The sequence below is a fragment of the Pangasianodon hypophthalmus genome, chromosome 23 (assembly GCF_027358585.1).
Source record: "Pangasianodon hypophthalmus isolate fPanHyp1 chromosome 23, fPanHyp1.pri, whole genome shotgun sequence".
NCBI classification, from domain to species: domain Eukaryota; kingdom Metazoa; phylum Chordata; class Actinopteri; order Siluriformes; family Pangasiidae; genus Pangasianodon; species Pangasianodon hypophthalmus.
Genome location: NC_069732.1, coordinates 17,649,869 through 17,670,791, shown reverse-complemented (window position 1 = coordinate 17,670,791; position 20,923 = coordinate 17,649,869). Strand labels below are relative to the sequence as shown.

General features: G+C 41.6%; 1 protein-coding gene across 1 annotated transcript; it reads left to right on the top strand.

Annotated features, from left to right (window-relative positions):
- The first annotated feature begins 34 nt into the window (after positions 1-34).
- kctd5a (potassium channel tetramerization domain containing 5a) lies at positions 35-14,367 on the top strand. The gene is made up of 6 exons (XM_026929878.3): positions 35-329; positions 4,271-4,379; positions 4,521-4,612; positions 5,943-6,038; positions 9,848-9,973; positions 12,066-14,367. Exons 1-6 carry the CDS (start codon positions 108-110, stop codon positions 12,093-12,095), a joined length of 675 nt encoding a protein of 224 aa, XP_026785679.1. The 5' UTR covers positions 35-107; the 3' UTR covers positions 12,096-14,367.
- The last annotated feature ends 6,556 nt before the right edge of the window (positions 14,368-20,923 follow it).

Here is a 20,923-nt window from a genome sequence, read left to right as displayed (position 1 = left end):
CAGGCAGGGGCTCGGTGGGCGTGGCTACGGGCGGATTGACGCGATCACTTCCGGCTTTTGAGCGGAGTTCCGGTATCGCGGGCAGAGCGGAGAGAAGCGGAGGTGGCATGGCGGAGAAGAGCCCTGACCCGAGCGGCTCTGTGGCGCGGAGGTGTCCCGCCCTGTCTGCAGCTGACCGCATACACTCAGCCACAAGTGCTTCATCCAAGTGGGTTCGCCTTAACGTCGGCGGCACGTATTTCCTCACCACCAGGCAGACCCTGTGCCGGGACCCCAAGTCGTTCCTGTACCGCCTGTGCCAGGCCGACCCCGACCTGGACTCCGACAAGGCGAGTTACCGGCTAGCTCCGGAGCAGAACTGGGGGAAAAACACTACTCTTCATGCTTTATCACTCGTGTGACAGGTTTAACAGCGTTTTTACAGCTTCCCAGGACAGAAAAAGTGGTAAAATTCCAGGACTGTAACGGTGTGTGGAGAAATGTTAGCAGGCTAGCTAACTAGCGGTTAAACTCCAGCACCACACTGACCGCGGATTTGACTAGCTCTTCATTTCCCAGTAAAATAATCCCACTTACTCTCTTACTATCGTCTAAACTCGAAAACTCGAGACATTTTAAACTCATGTAACTTTAACTAGCTTACTAACACTAATGACAGCCAGGCAGAGACACAGAGCTTCACCTGTTTACACTTTAATACTTTAACATATAAATACATTAACATATGAATATATAAATACATAAATAAAGCACTTTTTCCCTCCAGCAGTTTAAATTAAAATGAACTTTAAAACTCAGCTTGCCTAGACTTTAGTTTGAATAGATTAAATCTGTTGTTTGTGTCTGTCTGTGTGTGTGTGTGTGTGTGTGTGTGTCTCTGTGTGTGTGTGTGTGTCTCTCTCTCTGTGTGTGTGTGTGTTTAAAGGTGCAATAGTCATTCTTTGAACTTCTTTACTTGTACAATTAAACTGGATGATGTGTAAAACAGAAGAAAATGAAACAGGTTGAAGCCGTTGCCGTAATGAAAAGTGCATTAATTTGCTGAGAAATCCCGTTGGGAAAACTGACTTCCGGTCCGGAAAAGTGTTTGTGTTTGGATGCGTCTCCTGTCAGTCATTCCATAGACGCTCTACGCCGCGTCCACGCCATGTCGGAATTACCGTAATTACTAGACCACAACCCGGACGTGCTACTCAGAGCTCTTCACGTCCTCGTTATACGCCAGAGTGAATCCGTGTGAGATGATGATGATGATGATGTAGACAAAATACATAATTACACAATTAAATCACATTTTTATGATATTACTTATATCGAAGAACTCAGAAACCGCATCAGGTAACAATACCATGCTGTTTATTAATAACGTACACGTTGGAAACGTGTCATCGCAAATTAATCTTGCGTTATTAAGACGGTAAAAAGTCAATTATACAAATTATTACCCAGAAATATTACGAGATAAATACTTAACTACATTTTACCGCTGAGCGTTCCTACACGACGTTGCAGCAGTCAGAGCTCTCCGAAGTCGGAATCTCGGAATTACGACATGGTGTGAATGCAGCTGCTCTAGTCTAAGGGCGACTGTAGCTCCTGGGGGCGGAGCTTCATGAATATCAGCAGGAATCATTCACTTGTCTGTAATCTTTGGGCGAAAAAAACGTACATAATGCACCTTTAAAGCTTGCGCTCAGCACCGGCCATTTTTTTATGGTGTGAGGAAGTTAGTTTGTCTTTTAAAGTAGTTAAAATATTTTCCTGGCTGGAATTTTAGATATTTAAATATTTATTATTATTTTGTAGCATTTTGAAAGTTTTACAGCTGTGAGAATCACTAAAGCATAAATTAATAAACTTCCACTGAAGGAATTTGACACAAAACGTCAATCTGACTTCTGTTAAAAATGCTCTGGACTGATTATTCGCACAATCCTTGATAATCCGAGACAGACGCACGTTAAGAAGGATTTCACACACACATGAGATGCTTCTTCCAGACTAATCCGTGAAAGTGTTGTGTGCCGTGAACGTGCATGAAGCGGCGTGTTTTACACTTCAGTCGCCCTTTGAGCACGTAGCCGTCCCTGTTCCCCGCTTCGGCGCTTGCAGGGAGTCGCTTTGGTTACCAGGATGGATGTGTTTTTAAAGTGATTGTATCGTTTGTTAGTCGGAGTCTGTTGGAGTCTGTAGATAGAAAACTGTAGCTTTTTGTGAGCGTTGTTTTGAAAACTCCAGATCAGTAAATCGTTACAGTTCGTGATTAAGTTTTGGCGATATTAGTGCAGAATCTTTAAACCTGGAATTCCCAAGCCTTTACTATCCTTTTTTTTTTTTTTTTTTTTTTAAATTCCAGATTTATAATGTAGGACTGCTGTAACATTTGAGACTTTTATAATGTCAGAAACAGTTACAGTGTGTGTAACGTAAGTGACTTAAAACCCAAAGGAATATTCCTTGCCCTGTTTTACTAGTCTAGCGGGAAGTGTTGCGATGTTATAGAAAAATAATCAATGCCGGAGTGGTTGGTGTGATGCGGCTCTGCGCCAAGCAGAGGAGCCTGGTTTATACAAGACACATGACTTTGTGGCAGCAGCAATGTGGCTTCACGCACACACACACACGCGCACGCACACACGCACACACACGCACACGCACACATGCTGCATATTTTCTGTACATCTGTATGATTTGAAAGCGCAATTAGACAACTAGACGGCACTTCAGAGCCAGAACATCCTCGTCCGTCTCTGTCTCTCTTTAAAGCTTTCCGCTGTCGTCGTGATTGTTGTCATGATCTGCATCTCCAGCTGAAAACTCCGATCTTACGTATAACAGTTTCTTCCCTGAGGCAGTCAGATTACTCAACACTCTGCTGCCTTCCAACGCTCACCTGGGCGAGTCAAACACCTAACCCAGTATGACTCAAAAACATTGCACACCTGTGTGTAACAAAGCTGCGTCACACACTTTTTATTATGGAACTTGTTATTGCTGCGATTCTTATTGCTGCTACATTACACAATAGTTTACAGCCCGTGTTCCGTGTGTTTATTGCCCTGCACTCGTCTCGTAATGTTGTGTATTTGCCCATTATGTAGTCTTGCGTACGTTCCATGGTCCTGGAGAAATGACATTTCGTGTCAGTGTACACAAGCTTTATAGAGGAATGACAATAAAACCCCACTGATACGCAAATCAGAGCTTTCTGTAGGTTTGAAGGCAACATGAGAGGTTTTTGTAATTCAAACGCTAGCTGTAAATGGAAACCTGGGCCGTATTAGTGCTCAGTAATGGTCTAGAGCAGCACATCAGCATGCGATCTGAGACACAGCACTTGTTTGTTTAGTGGAGAGAGATGGACGGGGAAATTTATCTATCTTTATTGCTGAACTTCGCTGTCAGGAGAGTGAGAGAGAGATTACAGGAGCATGTATGAATTTAAACTTGGCTTGTCTGAATGTGGCTCCCAGTAACGTTTTAAAATATTAGCACACACATTCTGCCTTTGGTAATTCTAGTATTAATTTGTAAAATAAATAAATGAAACAAAAGAGCAGATTAGGGCCTTTCGCACTGCGGGAACTTTTTCATAGTACCTGAACTAATTGTGGAACTACCCACTTTTTGGCGTTTTCGCACCTCCGGAACTGGGTGCGATTTTAGTACCGACTGCCTTTTTCGAGAACCAAATGAGCTCCTACTCCGGAGCAGGGTCTAACCAGCACAACTGGTACTATCCGTGACGTAAGTAGACGTTGATTGGCCAAACGCGTACGAAAACGCCCTCACCCACCATGATTTAAAACGCCGAGTAAACATGCTGTAGCGTCGACTTATTCCGCAAGTATGGAGAACAGCGATAGATGGACGCGAGACACAACAGAAACACAGCTCCGATCACAGCGTCCTCCATCCTCCGGTTGTTTACGTTGTTCTTCTTTGTGTCCGTTGTTGAACGCCGCGCACAAATGACGTCGCTGTTGACCGGCTTACGTCACTTCCTAGTGCCCACTGTCGGTGCGAATGCAGCCCTTTAAACGGTACTGGGAAATAGTTCACGCAAAATCACCCAGTACTTTAGTACTGAAATTTAGTCCTGGAACTAAAGCGGTGCGAAAGGCTTGTGAGACTTTTCTCAGGCCTGGAGTTATTGTTATTCATGTGATCTTACCATCAGTAAGTTAAGACGTAAAACAGATTATTATAACTTTTTTTTTTCTTTTAAGAAACCTCTTATGAGTTTTTTTCCATGTCTTCTGAACTCTAGGATGAAACGGGTGCGTACTTGATCGACCGAGACCCAACGTACTTCGGTCCAGTCCTCAATTATCTGAGACACGGAAAGCTGGTGCTCAACCGAGGCCTTGCAGAAGAAGGTATGATGGGAATGATTTCGTGTCTGGACGTGCGAGTTTGTTGTTTTTGTTTTGTTTTTTCCCACATGGGCTCTCGGTGAAGGCTTTCTGTGTGTTTGTGGCATCAGTGTTGATTGTTAATGAGCTGTTATTGCTGCCTAGGTGTTCTGGAAGAGGCTGAGTTTTACAACATCACGTCGTTGATAAAACTAGTGAAAGACAAAATCAGGGAGCGGGACTGCAAAACATCTCAGGTGAGTGAAACATGTCTGAATGTGTGGAACAGATGGGAATTGTGATCATGTGATTATACAGTGGAAATTTCTTCTCTTCAGTAAGAACAGTTATGAATTTTTAAGAACTTATGAATGTTTCATCGGGTAACGAGGTTATTTGTAATCTTGTAAAGTAGATATTATCTCTAAAATTTCTTTTAGATGACATTTTTTGCTGTGCTGATTTACACTTACGCTGCATTCAGCTTCCCTCGGAAATAGGAGCTCTGAATTACGTAATTTTTCAACCTCCGTGCGCTCGAGCTACAAAATAGGGGAAAAAACCACAGACGCCTCCGTGTTTGTCTTTTTTTTAGTGACAAGCCAGCTAACTGTGGAGTCAGTGTTACAGACATTTTCACTTGTTAAATCTATATGTTGTTTGATCTAAAGCTAACATTTACAGTGTAACTCATGTAAAGGTAAGAAGTGCTGCTGTGGCTCATGCTGTGAGCAGCCATGTTGATTTAACGCCACTTGCTGAACTCGGAGATGAGGAGACCGTCCTGAGTTCCCGAGGAGGAATTCTGGGTTGAGGGGGCGTTTACTTTTGCTTTTCCTAGTCGAGTTACGAGTTTTAGTCGAATGCAGCGTTATACCACAGATTTATATTAACACGCTCGTTGTGGTTTCTATAGCAACAATTTAAACTGGGACTTGTACGGTGGACGCTCCACATGTTTCAACATATTTTAAAAATGTGTAATTGCTATAGTGAAGTTTTCTGTGAGATTTTATGGAAGGATGCTATAAATGGTACTTCTGCATTATCACAGAGTCACGGTGAAAAAACATCATCATGTGTAGCTAATCAAATAGAGCAGCTTTGTAGCTGCGTAGTTAAATTCAGGAATGAAATCATCCTCAGACCTTAGACCTTCTGAACCGCTAGTGATTCAGATCTTATCAGTTTGGCTGGTGAGTTCATGCCGGTCTGCTGAGGTCAGCGGTTAGCGCCGGCCGGCCACCAAATTTAGCCTCCCGTAGGAGTAGCGCTGGAATGCTAATGTGCTGGCGCTGGAGGGAACGAGTCCACACACGAGTCCACACACGAGTCCACACACGAGTCCACACACGAGTCCACACACGAGTCCACACACGAGTCCACACACGAGTCCACACACGAGTCCACACACGAGTCCACACACGAGTCCACACACGAGTCCACACACGAGTCCACACACGAGTCCACACAACACCACAGCCATGATTTTAGACCAGAGGTGCCATCGATCCTTTTTTTTTTTTTTTTTTTTTCTTTTAAAAAGAGCGGATACATGAGACTAACACAGCCTGTGTTTCTTTCCAGCTTCCTGTAAAACACGTCTACCGAGTCCTCCAGTGCCAAGAGGAGGAACTCACTCAGATGGTCTCCACCATGTCTGACGGCTGGAAGTTTGAACAGGCAAGTGTGGGGTGATAATCATAATAATAATAATAAGAAGAAGAAGAAGAACTTTACCTATATTGCACTTTTCATACATTTCAAATGCAAGGCTTCAGACTAACGCCATCCCGGGGACGGTTAAATTTCACTTAACACCTGTGAAATATATATTTAAAAAAAATATATAAAAAGATGGATTTATTCTTGCTGTAAACTACGTATGCAGATGCAGATGTGCTGCGCTCATTTCTGAGGACGCGCACAAGCCAAATGAACGCAGCGCATCTGCATGGTGCAACACAAATACAGTGTAAACAGTGGAGGCAGTATAACACCATGTGACACCGTGTTCATAAATGACTAAAGATAGTAGCTGAGAGAAAGGAGCAGCTGTTTCGCAAGTTAGAGCAACGTCAAAAGTAGTGTATTCAAGGCACCATATAACAGTCTTTTTAAAACAATTTGTCCGAAAAATAAGTATCAGGTGCGAGAGCGTGTCTAAAATGTTTAACGTTTATGACCAAAAATATAGGAAATATTATTATTTTTGATGTGTATAAGTTTATGCAGGACTGTCGTATGATGAAGCTGATTTCAGAGGTGAGAAATATCGATCTTATGATTCTTTAAAAAAAAAAAAAAAAAAAAAAAGACCTGAACCTAAACAAAAAAACTCAGGGTGTTTAATGGCACAAAAATACAAATTTTTTTTTTTTTTATGTAAGTTAATTTCATTTGAGATTTTTGTGTAAAGTTGTTAGATACGGCAGATAGAGTGGATGAGTTCAGGTTAAATTGCAGTCACAGTCTCATCGTATATTTTCCTAAAAACAGCCGTAAATCATGTGTTCGCTCTCATAAGCGTGGACGCTGTGCGTTAAGGGGTTAAATAAAAGTTTTAGAAAAAACTGCAGCGTAGGAAAAAGGTTTAAAAGGGACAGAAGGAAGAAAATACTATAAAAAATATATATAAAAAATAAAGAAAGTGCAGACAAGTAAGATAAAGCTATACTAGTTAAAATAATATAAAAGTATTGTAAGTGTAACGTTAAAGAAGTTAAAGCTTTAAAAAAAAAAAAGGGCATGGAAAGTTTCTGATCCTGGAGCGATGGTACAGAATCAAAAACAAAAGCCCAGCTGTGTGGTTTGGTTTAACGCTAATTTTAGAAAAAGAAAATTGAGCCCAGTTCTATGATGGCGGTCGAATTTGCAGTCTCTTGCCATCCGATCGTTTCTAAACTGCCCTCTCCCTGTGGGTGTGGTATTTCTTCTGCAAGTGTGAAGTGAAGGGGAGAGAGAGAGAGAGAGAGAGAGAGAGAGAGAGAGAGAGAGAGAGAGACGCTGGGCAGAGAGAAAGGAAGCGTCTGTTTGCAGTGGAGCGGAGGAGCAGGCGTGTCTCGGGTGTTTTGTGTGTTAGGATGTTCGTTTAGGATCACCAGTTCGTCCGCCTGCGGCTTTATCTTCTCAGAGTAAACGTCTCTACATCCCTCAGAGGAGAAGCAGCGACACAGTGCAGTTCAGGATGGATAATTAAACAGAAATGGCCGTTGGTTTTATAGTAATGTTCATAATTCTGTGGAAATTACGTCTTAGAGATTGCTAGTGTAGGAATTTCTGTCATTCTGTCATTTTATTGCCTACAGCACAAGGTTTAATTTTAGTAATATTTAACAATAATTTAGAAATAATAAAAGTGAAATAAAACCATTAATACTGTAGCATTTTATTGTGAGCTCTTAAGTAAAAAGTGATTCAGTTTCTCATGGGTCATGTGATCAAAGGTCTTAGCCTGTGAGAGATAAAATTAGTGTTAGCTAGCTGAATTATTCTTCATGTCTAACGGCGTTTTCATCTTTAGAACTCTTTAAAATGTACGTTGGGCCTCATTGATCGTCATTTATCAGTTAGTAACGATGTGTATAAATGTTGGAAAAAGTCAAACCAAACCTAATTCTTTCCGTACTTGTTTGTGGAACATCGGAATTTGCGTGCTCGCACGCGGATGTCGATCACCCGTAAAATGCAAAGCGTGTTTTCCTGATGCAGCTTATTTGCATTTAGTGACGCTATATATATATATAAAACTAGGTGAATGAATGTTAGATTGCGATAATGAAGGGTTTTTTTTTTAGCTTCTCTCAAAAAATGGCAACATCTAAAGATGGATTTATTCTTGCTGTAAACTACGCATATGCGAGATGGAGGCAGTATAACACCATGTGACACCGTGTTCATAAATGACTAAACAAAGTAGCCGAGACAAATCTCCATAAAAGGTCGAGTGCACAGACAGCTGGGAGCACGAAATGAGCGATCAGGGTAAAGTTAATATATAATATTAATAATAATAATAACAATAAGCGAGCATGAATCTTCTGTCATCAGGCATTTGTTTATGGCTTACGGCTCTATTATACGATACGCTATATTAAAAAATAAAATACACTTATTATAAATTAACTTTAATAAAACACAAGTGTATCATTATTTCTAACAGTGTTTTAAGCAACACTGCTGTATTACTGGCTCGTGTTTATGAGCAAACCGATGCACATCATGATGCGTATCATGTATCGTAGAAATGTCGTGATGTGATATTTCCGTCATTTCGCCGCCAGCCCTAGTCTGTGTGTAGGCTTCGGATTAGGACCATTTACATCAAGAAAGGATGAACACGATCCACACGAATCCTTTATGCCTCCGTCACCAGGTGTTTGTTGGAGGCGTTATGTTTTCGGTTTTATCCGCCCCATGCTCGTGGTTGAATGTCTGTAGGATTTTTTGAAGAATTATCTTCGTAACCAGCAGATGAACTGATTAGATTTTGGAACTGATCCGAACAAGGTGAAGGTCACAGCAAGGTCAAACGTCTGAAATAGTTTATTGCCTATAGATGTGAAAGAAGCCCACTAACTGTAGATATCTGTCTGAAATACAGCAAAGAGTCACAAACCCATCAGTTCTGCTGTGTGATATGTTGATTTTCTTTTTGAAGTTAGCTGAACTGTGTTCTCTAGATATAAATAAATAAACAGATCAGCAACATTCTCCGTGTGCAGAATAAAAACCCCTCGTCTCGTACCCTGAGGTAGACTAGCGACAGTGCTCTGCCTTGGATTCACTTTTTAACATTATAAAAAAAAGATTTGTATGGAGACATCATACCACACTCAAAAGCAAAACCTTCAACGCATTATTCTTATGTTGTGTGATTTCTTTAATGAATCAGCAGGGGGTTGCTTTTATTTATTTATTTATTTATTTAATAAATTAATTGTTAAAGTCGTGTCAGAAGTGGATGTAGTTCCTCTCTGCGTTGCGTACGTACTCTGAGCAGTGTGTGTGGGAATCGTGCCACATGATTTGGTCAAGTAAACACACACACACACACACACACACACACACAAGCGAACACATCTGAGATTTACGGAGCCCCTAAGGGGACGTGGTGATGGAAAAAAATATGAGATGGGAGGAAGTTTTATATTTCAAAACTTTTGCGTTCTCTCGCGTAGATATTTGTATTTGCGAGAACACAAAAAAAAGTTGTGAGAGAACACAAAGTTTCTCGGCGGAACCCAAAAGCATTGAAATATAAATTTCCCTCCTGTGTTTTTCCATCACTGTGTCCCCTCAGGGGCTCCGTAGAGATTTTACTTGAGATAATGAATTTATTTGTCCACTTCAGCGTGGGCTATTTGGTTGGTTGATTACATTTTCCTATCGCTTGTTTCTATAAGATTATCAAGAACTCGTCCTTTGTCTTCACTAATTAACACATTTGCTGATTGTTTGTGTGTTTGTTTGTGTGTTTGTTTTTCCTCCAGTTGGTCAGTATCGGCTCGTCGTACAACTACGGAAACGAAGACCAGGCGGAGTTCCTCTGCGTCGTGTCCAAGGAGCTGCACAATCAGTCGTACGGCACAAACAGTGAGCAGAGCGACAAGGCTAAGGTGAGCATCACTGTAGCGCGCCGCGAGACGATCTGCGAAAATATCGTAAATCTCCAACGGATTCTAACCATCGTGATGGCTATCAAGTCGTAAGATTTAGGCGTCTGTCGGAAAGCGTGGCGTCTACAGCTTTAAGATCGACAAAAATAAATCGTTCTGTATCTCGTAATATGCGTTTCGTTTGCGTCTGTTTTGTGGCCTGCTGTCTAACGCCTTCCTCTCGTGCGTCGTAGCTTCTCCTGTCCCTGAGTGTCTTCGCTCTGGGTTTCAATTAACAAAATGAAACAGTGTGTTGTTTATCAGGGAGACTTCACTGTACAGGACTTCAACACAGGGATCTCCGCTGCTGTTCAACACGGAGCACATGCACACACGGTTTATTTAATTTTATTTCAATTTTACAGTGAGCTTAAATAACTCCTTGTTAGGTTTATTAATTCAGTTAACAAGTAATTCATCAAAAAAAAAAAACTGACTAAATGCTAATTACAGCAGACTCGTTAACCAGCTTCTGGTTTTCCTCTGTAATGATGATACATCTGGCCACGCCCCCTTCTTTTCCCTCTGAGAGCCACGAGTGATATTATCTTCAATATGCCTGGTTTATACTTCCATGTTCGTGCGTATTTGTGTCTGTGTGTCGTGACGCAGAGAAGGGGATCATGGGTAAGACGTGGCACACAGAGACGTTGTGCATGTACATAGGGCGCAAGCTGATTGGCTGGCGGAGAGGCGTGTCTGATTGCGTACACAGAAACGGTTTGATGAGACGACGTGACCTTTTTTCCGCACATTTAATCAAAGTCAAATTAATGTTGTCTGAATCAGAGTAATACTGTTCAGAGTACATCTGAAGCGTAAACTATACAAATTTTCCTCCATCGCATCCAGAACTTTCCGTCTTTTACAGTTGAGCTCGCGCTCTGAAGCGGCTTCCTGAAAGTGTCGTCTGTTAAAATCCGTAAAGCATCGAGGAGAAATGAACACGAGCGAGTTTGCCCCTCAGTGGTTCATGTTTGATCACGTTACTGTATAAAGGATTCATTCAGGGGAAACTACACTCATGATATTGTGCTGATGTTATATAAAGCGTGATGTTATATAAAGTTTATAACAGCCTGCAGGATCGCACTCGCCACTGTCTCCTGCTTCTAACAGCCTCCTGACGAACACACAGCGTTAGTGAGGTAAACTACAGTAAACACAGCTCTTCCTCGACGTGTGATTCAGTAACTTCTGGCGTGGTTCATGCGACACGTCCTGGAGGACACGCTCGCGTTCGTGAGCACCTCACCCCGTGCGTCGTCCTGACGTCCTCTCAGAGATATTAATCAGCCCTGAGGGGTTGTGTGATACGACGACGCCATTTTGCACACGATCTCACAAGCCTGCACGTAGTGTACCTGCTCAGTGTGTGCCGCTGATTTTAGTAGTTAAGGCTCTTTGTTTGTTGTTTGTTTGTTTTCTGAGACGTATTATACCCCAAGTGAAAATCCATTTTAATCCAAGTGTTAATTAACTGGACGCTATTGGCAGATTAAACAGCTCTTCCTCACTGGAGTGTTTATCAAGAGGATAAAGAGACGGTTATTATATTATATTAACGCTGTAAGATGTCCAGGTTTTTTTTCTTCCCCTCAAGCAGTTGTCCTCCTTTCCTCATGTTTGTGTGACTCTCGACTTGGCTCGTAGCCTCAGTGAGACTTTCAGCTCATCCAGTTTTCCGCCATTATCCGACACAAGGCTGAGTTAGTGATGGAAAACCTCCTCAATATTTAAGCGCTTCACCCAGCAGCAAGACTGTCTCTTCCTGAAAACGTCCTCACAGCCATCTCCTCTTGAATTCAGTTCAGCTCTCCTCCGGCTCATTTCATCCATCATTAATGTTTAATGCCGTTGTCATTATGTTCTATGCAGAATAATTTAAGCAATTTTTTCCAGTCGTTCTTTAGAGCACTGATCCTGTAGTGCAAATGTACAGCATGCTTTACGTTTAATGTTCACATTTTTGTAATGTTTTTTTTTTTTTTTTTTTTTTTTTTTTTTTTTTTTGCTTCCTATTTAACATTGAGCTTCTTTCCTGCTTTATCAGATTCTTCAAGAACAAGGCTCTCGCATGTGACTGTGAAGCGGCTGCGCTCTGACGCGGGTTGGGTCCTACACAACACGACATGCACATCATCAGGATGAGAGAAATTGGCAAGACGGAAGAGAGGCTGTTCATTTTGGAGTTTTTTTTTTATTATTTAAAAAAAAAAGTCACTTTCTTTATATTCATAGAAGAATTAAAGCAGGAATATGCATGTCAGGTTCAAGCTAAACAAAGGGCAGCGTTTATATCACGGTCCAGTTTACTCAGGGTCTCAGCTCGACATTCTGAACATGAATCACAACACTTTCCACTCCAGTGCGCAGGTTCTTATTCAAAGAAAAAAAAATTTACAATAATCAGTGTAAAATTATGAAATTTGTCACGTTTAAAAATCCGGTGGTCAAAAACCGTACGGTTACCGTGTTATGCGTTGCAGGTGTTACCATGGCGACCGATGTGCTGGTGTTGACCAGTGGTGTTTACCATACAGGTGATATTGTTTTCTTTAACATGTACACAACCACAGATTTTTGTATTTCAGAGTGTTTGTGGAAGTAGTGTTGATGGAACCTCTCTGACCCGCCTAGCGTTAGTCAGAGGAAGGAGGGATTAAAAAGCTTTCGTCATGATTTATTTCAAGGTTACAGTAACAGAAAGAAAGAAAAAAAAAAAAAAGATGTAAAAATCGAAAGGCGGTGCTGAACTTCGTCTTCCAACGTTGGATTCATTCCAAATGGTTTGCAGTTTGTTTGTTTGTTTGTTTGTTTGTTTTTTTACTTGCTATTTTTCAGGAGAGCTCTTGGAGTTGAGTCCTTTTTTGTAACTGCAAACTCTTTCGTTTATTGTGATTTTTTTTTATTTTTATTTATTTACCTTTTTTTGCCTCTGCTGTTTAAAAACGGCTTTGTTATTGACACGACAGTGACTGTTATTAGGTAGAATTATCTTTTTTTTTTTTAATTAACTTTTACTGACAGAGGAACTAGAAGACACTTTGTGTAACTGTGTCTAAAGCATGATCACACACGGGGTGTACAGATACGAAAGATACAAAATCAAATACGGCACTAAAAACGATTCTGTTGGAGCATAAAGATGCTAATACATGCAGTTTGCTAAAATCGATTGAAATGCATTACATTTGGTGTTGGCTTTTTTGTTTGTTTGTTTTGTGGAGAAGTGGGATCCATACACCCCCGACCAGCGCCACGGCGTAGTTTATCGTAACGAATCATATCTAAAACTGTAGCAGTATGCAATCGAGTAGAAGTAAAGCTCAGAGCAACTTTTTTTTATGATAAGATTCTCAATCGTTTGCTTCGGTCCTATTTTATAGTTTTACTATTCGTATGAATAATTTTCTGATGACGTTGCCTTTACGTAATGACCAACAAAATGTCTGAATTTCATTGTGGTCAGGGACACGCAAGCGAACCGCTTCGCCGGGCTGCAAGCATATCTGTTTAACACTGTATATAGACTAAAGAGTGTCATTCAGACGTCACTAGTGCACGCTAATTTTCCCTCCGTCTACCTTTCACACGCAAAGGGCTTTAAATCGAGGAATAAATATGAGGTATATCTCTCGCAGAGGTCCAGACGATTTCTCTATACAGCCTGATCAAGGCTACGTTTACATGGCTAGTGTTTTCTAATCAATCATTTTTCACGTTTACGTACACGGACCGTGGCACCATAGCGCAGTTTGGCTGGTTTGAAATACTTCTATGTTTACATATGGTCATATTCTACTTACTAGTTACTGTCCAGCCTGTGTCTTAGCAATCAGAGAGCCTTTCGGTCCTCACCAGTGGAGCGATAACTAGCTCACTGCACCAGTGTCTTGTGAAACATGCCTCGAGGCTGAAGAGTGTCAGCCGTCACTGCGCTGTACTTTCTCCCGAACTGGCAGGGAGGTGTAGCCTTCCACGCATGTGCACTCAGACGCCTCGCTCCCTCTGCACGTCTGCCTATTTCCATTGGTTCCCCCAGTCTCCTCCTCCTCCTTTTTTTTTTTTCCTTTTTTTTTTTTTTTGGATGTATAGAGCAATTTTTTTGCGTGCAATCTGTATTTTTTAAAAACGAGCAGAAGCAGACCCAAAATGGCGTCTGCTCCACTTTGTCACTGCTGTTCCTATATTACTATCCTATAAAATGTATTTTTTTTTGTATGGATATTTTTATGCTTAAAAGTGTGTAAACACATTATTATATGTAATTGCAAGTTAACAACTGGGAAAAATGTATATGATGGTAATGCTAGATCCAGGTTTACCTTAATAAAACCTTGTTGAATTGCAAACCTTTGGTGTGTTTTGATTGAAAGCCTCTGTGTAAAATGTTAAGTCATGTTAAGCTGTTACAGGAGACAAGATCAGGTGATCACTCTGTGATTAATAATAAAAATGATGTAATAGGTTTTAGGAAATGTAGGGCTGAGATGGTCATGTGGTGTATTAAATACAGCTAAAATATTAACACTGCCCATCCCTCTTCCCTCCTTAGAGCAGGGATCTGTTCAGAGCGGCAGAGGGCGTGCTTCGGCTACTTTTAGACTCTAAGCACTATGGGATAGGATTATTACAGCTCTGAGAACTCTTAATGCATCGTAGTTGTTTAATGAGCGACACTGGGATTTGTTTCTAAAGCAGTTTTTAAAAGAAAAAAACCCACAACTTGTGAAAAACAATGGTAGCCAGATTTGGTGGTTATCTCCCATGCTTTAGGATCATGTTCCAGGTCAATAGTCCTGAACACTCAGGAGGCAGAAACAGCAAAGCAGACGCACGTGTCCAGGAATCAAACTATTCAATCCTATTGATTTTTTCATTACAGACGTACTCTCGGATGGATTAAATCATTCCTTCAGCTCAGGTGCATTCTGTTTTCATTCTTCATCATTCTTGTTGTGTTTCTACAGATTTACATTTTACATTTATGGCATTTAGCAGACACCCTTATCCAGAGCGACTTACAGAAGTGCCTTAAATTCTCTATCAATAATCAAGTTCAAGTGGCTTTATTGTCATTTCATCCATCTACAGCTGGTACAGTACACAATGAACCAAAACAATGTTCCTCCAGGACCATGGTGCTACATAAACCACACAGGACTACATGAGACTGTAAAGATATACACAGAACTACATAAAGTGCACATGTACATACAGAGCAAGACAGAACAACAATCAGGACAGTAGGTACAGTAAAGGACAGTGTAGCGCTAACAAGGACACAGTTCTTGTGTGGAATAAGGTGCAAAGAGATATTACAATATAATAATAAATGTTGTAAATGTAAACATGACATACTAATTAGCAGCAAAATGCAGGTGTTCAATACTGTATTTTGTTTACAGTGTCTAAGCAGCAATTTAAGAAATAAATGTGCAAAATTGCAGAGGTAGTGGAATAGGGTTCATACACATCCTCATACTGGTTCACTAGGTCACGGACTAAGTAGTTAAAAAAAAAACTGTTGGGGAGGTAATAAAACATGAAAAACAAACAAGACAGTAAGAGATTTATTTATTTTTTATAAATAATACAGTGTTAATTTAAGTACTAAGAAAAGGTAGGTCTCTAGGGGAAGTTTATTCCACCACCTAAGTGCCAGAACAGAGAAGAACCTTGACGCATGCCTTCCTCGTACTCTGAGAGATGATGGAACAGTCGAGTGGCGCTGGATCGGAGGGATCGTGGTGCAGTGCGCCGGGGGATAACTGCTGTGAGGTAAGTGGGCTTTGTAGGCAAGCATCAGTGTTTTAAATCTGACGCGGGCAGCTACAGGAAGCCAGTGGAGGGAGCGTACACGTGCTAAATTCAGTTGATTGGACACGATTAGGTAAGGTTCGTCTCTGTTAGTGTGTTTCAGAGCACAAAACAAGGCAATAGTTAAAGAAACAGTCCGTGGTCCTCTGAGACGGAGCTGTGTCTTGACCAGTAACTCTGTATTTGAGTAGACAACATGGTGCCATTGACTCCCATTGTGTGGTTTTGAAGCCATTGAAGCCAGACAGAGTTTTTCCTCACCACGATCGCCTCTGGCTTGCTCATTAGAGATATATAAATTTAAAATTTATATCCAGAATTTATGGATTTCTGTAAAGTTGCATTGTGATAATGTCCATTGTGAAAAGTGCTATACTAATAAAATTGAATTTAATTCAATTGAAGCCAGAAGGTAGAATTGAGTTTGTGCAGTAGGTTGACGTTGAAGCCAGACCATGTGCAGTAGATACAGTGGATCTGCCTCTCGTTCACCCGTGTCGGTCGTTCTTCATGCTGGCAGTGCGAATGCTGAGGTCCTGTATATCACCTGAGCTTAAGATGATGCATCGAACGCTAGCTCAAAGTGGTAAGTACTGCGTTATTGATTAATATGTAGAATGATAAATTGCAAATGTATATTTTTGCAAATATATTGATTTTACTGTTGACTGTTCTGTAGCGAAACCATGTCTTGTTCTGCTGTAAACGGTTTGAACAGACCCTCAGCACAGAGTAATGTGGAGTTTTCCCGGTATGTTGCTCATTCTGATGTCATTGCTAGCTCAGCGCTCTACTGATATAATAACTTCCCTTAATAACTTCACACAAACCAACACAACCACCAGCAGTGATGCCACAAACCAAGGCGGCTAACACTCGCTAAATTTCATAACTATGTACTATTGACTGTATGACCTTGGTGAAAACCTGAAGTAGCTTGGTAAGGTTAGCTAGTCACTCCTTTTTAAACGAACTCCACCAGTAAAACGAGCGGCGCATAAACAAGCACTTCTCCATTCAGATGTGTCTGAACTTACTGCAGGTGACAGAGCTAGATGAAAATCATGAACAGCAGCCATTTTTCCTCTTTTTTTTCGCTGTTGAGTGTAAGTGTAAAGTGATTGCTGTTTACTGGTATATTTTGAACTGATGTATTACATTAGCATGTCAGCTAGCTAGCACATGGTAGCTCGGTCAGTCATGAATCGAAGCTCTGTAGTCTTTTCAACAGTAAAATCAACATGCAAAAATACATATACAATTTATCATCTTACATTATCTTGTTCGATGCGCCATCTTAAGTTCAGGTAATATCGCTCTGTGTGCGCTCCCAGCGTAAAGAATAACCAATATGCGTGGACGAGAGGCGGACTTCTCTGTATCTATTGCACATGCTCTGACTTCAACTCCAAGCTGCTGCACAAACTCAATCAATTCTACCAAATTTAGGCTTCAAAACCACACAACAGGAGTCAATAGCGCCATGTTGTCCACTCTTATGCAGTACATATACAGGCACTGGTTGAGACACAAATCTGAGAAGGGTACTGAAACATTTCTGCAGCTTTGAAGCCCAGTGCACAGTGGCTTCCATCCTGCTTAAATGATTCAGAACTTCTGAAGTACTCTTCTTAGAGCTGGCTGCCAAGCCCAGCTGAGACGACGACGTAGAAGGGCTTTAATCAGAGGCACAACCAAGAACCTGAAAATCACTGATGGAACTACAGAGGTTCTGTGCAGAGAAGGGGAACCTGAGCAGGAAAGCTATCTCTACAGCATTTATGTTAGAAACCGCGTCCCAGTAAAAAGCACATGACGGCTCGCTTGAAGGACTTTCAAGCCACAAGAAATAAGGCTGTATGGTCTGATGAAAACAAGATGGAGCCCTTTGGTCTGACTGACAAGCGGCACATCTGCGGGAAACCAGGCACCTGGCACCGCTTATCACCTGGCCAACTCCATCCCTGTAGTGAAGCATCATGCTGTGGGGCTGTTTTTCAGGTGCAGAGACTCAAAGGTTTGTCAGGATCAAAGGAAAGATGAACAAATGACCTCAAAGTGGGGCGAAGGTTCACCTTCCAACACCACAATGATCCAAAACACACAGCCAAGAGAACACAGAGCTAATACTATTATTAGAAATATTAGTAAAATAAATAAGTACCAATTATACTGGAATATTAGAAATCACAAATTTTCTTAGGGATCATTGATAATTTTAGGTCTAAAAAACCCTTTAAACTGCACCTCTAAGGTGCAAATATGAGCGTGATTATTTTAATTACTCTCCTGCTATAACCTGTTTTTTCTGCCTATTATTTATGGTATTATAGTGCATACAATTACATTTCCGTTTCGTTTACTTATCTGTAATACTCGTGCTATAAACTGTGTCCTGCTGCACATACTGTACATTCAATGTTCTCACAATGATTTATCTACATAAATCCCTGTCTACCCTGAACGTTTGCGGAGTAAACTTTTTGATTAGATAAACTCCATGTGCCGCGTGGGAACCCCCTGCAGCTGCCTCGCCCTGGCAATTTCCCACGAGCCTCAAACGTGCCATAACTCGTTGGTTGCTTTTTGTGGTTCACGGGTGCGTGAACTGTTCTGCACTGAGCACACTTTCTAGGAGTTTCTGCACTTTAGGCCATAGCAACAAACCAGCCAATCCCTCTGAGCACTCTAGCGAAGAGCTCAATATGCTGTTAGCGACGAGGACTTTGGAGGAGTATACAGCAGAGATACAGCGAGTCAGCACTGCTGAGAGGAAGCTTCCCAATCCAGAGATCCCACAGTATCTTAGCTGCATCAAATGCCAGGTGTCTGAGACACACACACACACACGCACACACACACACACTATATTATTGAAAGTGGATTCATGCTTTATATGATAACGACACAGTACTATAGGACTACATGGCTTTGTAGGAGGAACTCCTTACCATTTGCATACAAACTGCCAGTTGGATGTCATGAGGTGTCTCCATCAAGCTCAAAACATTTTATACAACACTTAGTTCCAGTTCACTAATCTGATTGGACGACCAGCATTCCTAAGAGTGCTTATATTTAGTATGACCGCACTGGGACGTTTCACTGTTTAACTCTAGTCCCACTGAAACGGTTAATACAGTAGAGTTAGCGACGTCATCAGCGGACATGACAAAGATACATCTTTCGTGAATAGCACGTTTCACACCTCTGGGGTTAAAGGATCAATTCCTGCCACTGCCTGTGTGCATGGAATCTGCATGTTCTTCCCTTGCTTCAGGGGTTTCCTCCGGGTACTCCGGTTTCCTCCCCCAGTCCATAGACACACGCTGTAGGCAGATTGGCATCTCTAAATTGTCTGCAGTGTGTGAATGGGTGTGTGTGTGTGTGTGTGATTGTGCCCTGTGATGGGTGTGTGTACCTGGACACCATCCAGAGTGACCCCCGCCTAGTGCCCCGAGTTCCCCGGATAGGCTCCTCATTCTCCGCGACCCTGCGTAGGATAAACGGTACAGAGAATGGATGGATGGATGGATAACTTCCGAATTAAAATATGAAAGCTCGTCTGATGAAGATGAAGAGGAAAAAGGGAAGCTGATTTTACCGGATGCACCTTTAACAGGAACGTACAAATCATCGTGTGCTAAGCTAGAGTGAATGCGGTTTCTTCGAGATCGACTGTATTTCTGTTAACGGAGCAAAAAATAAACGAACCATTTGCCAATATTGTGTCTGAAATGTCAGGTACCTGATATTAATTTCTTGTTTATGGAACTGTTGTATAAAAGTGATATCGATTACCTAAGGCCGAATCCCAGCTGTGCGATATTCAGTATAACGCACTCTTACTCGTGTGATATTGCTTAAATCTAACACACACTGATGTAATTCCACTTCTTTAAAGGCTTGCTTTCTCTTGTGAGTGGAATTGGAGAGGCGATTGTGTGTCACACTTGTGGAAGTGGCGCAGGAATTGCTGCCTCTCTGGCATCTCGTATTACACTACTGCCCAGGCGACTGACCTTGCTTCTCAATCCATCCTGCTGTCCTTGATGCTAGGCCAGATTTAATTTTTCTGTCGTGTGTGCACACCACTGCAATCGATTTTTCCCCTCCTTTAATACTGCATATTGGAAATGGATGTACAGTACAGCAGCTTGTACGTAATTGGGCCCTTGTACTGTATAATTTAAGATGTTTTGGCTTTGTACTCCAAGATATGAAAGGAAATGTTGATTGTGAGAAAGAGCAGAATGTCAGCTTCATTTCCAGGGTTTTGTTTGAAATAAACAGGGAATGTAAAACTCATACTTGATATGTCTAACCATAAATCTAATCGTACTGATTGTACATCTGTAATTAATATTAAATCTGTAATTAATATTAAATCTAAAGTCCCAGACGCTGGATATCTTCACTGCTGATGGTCTGTATGTGCTGTAACGCAGCCATTTATTTCAGGGGCTTTTTTCTCATCGTTCTTGTCCATGTTCCACTTCTGCTACAAGGTGAAGTGCTGTCTCACCAGTTAATGGTTTTATGAAACCTTCACACCATCATCATCATCAATAATAATAATAATAATAATAATAATAATAATGTTACCGTTCCTCTTTCGGCTGCACCCATTAGGGGTCACCACCACCGCGTGTTTGATTTGGCAGAATTTTTTTCCCAGGTGCCCTTCCTGATGCAGCCGGCACTGTTGTACGCGACCCCAGCGGCTGGGGTCAGTTCCCTGGCTGAGAATCGAACCCGGGCCACAGCGCTGAGAGCTAGTCCTCCAGGGACTCAGTAATAATCATAATAAGCGAAGTGACGTGTGGCAAATTTGTGCTCTGCATTTAACCCATCCAAGTGCACACACACACACACACACACACACACACACACACACACACCCCGTGAACAGCCTTTTTTTTTTTTTTTTTTTTTTCACTGCAGTGCCCGAGGAGCAGTTGGGAGTTCAGTGCCTTGCTCAAGGGTCTCACCTCAGTCATGGTATTGAGGGTGGGAGAGAGCGCTGGTCATTCACTCCCCCACCTACAATCCCTGCTGGACCTGAGACTCAAACCCACAACCTTCAGG

Bases quoted from the DNA above. Each gene is read 5' to 3' on its own strand.
- kctd5a (XM_026929878.3), top strand. From the start codon at position 108: ATGGCGGAGAAGAGCCCTGACCCGAGCGGCTCTGTGGCGCGGAGGTGT. The intron at 330-4,270 runs GCGAGTTACCGG...TCTGAACTCTAG, and splicing joins CCGACCTGGACTCCGACAAG to GATGAAACGGGTGCGTACTT. The intron at 4,380-4,520 runs GTATGATGGGAA...ATTGCTGCCTAG, and splicing joins CCGAGGCCTTGCAGAAGAAG to GTGTTCTGGAAGAGGCTGAG.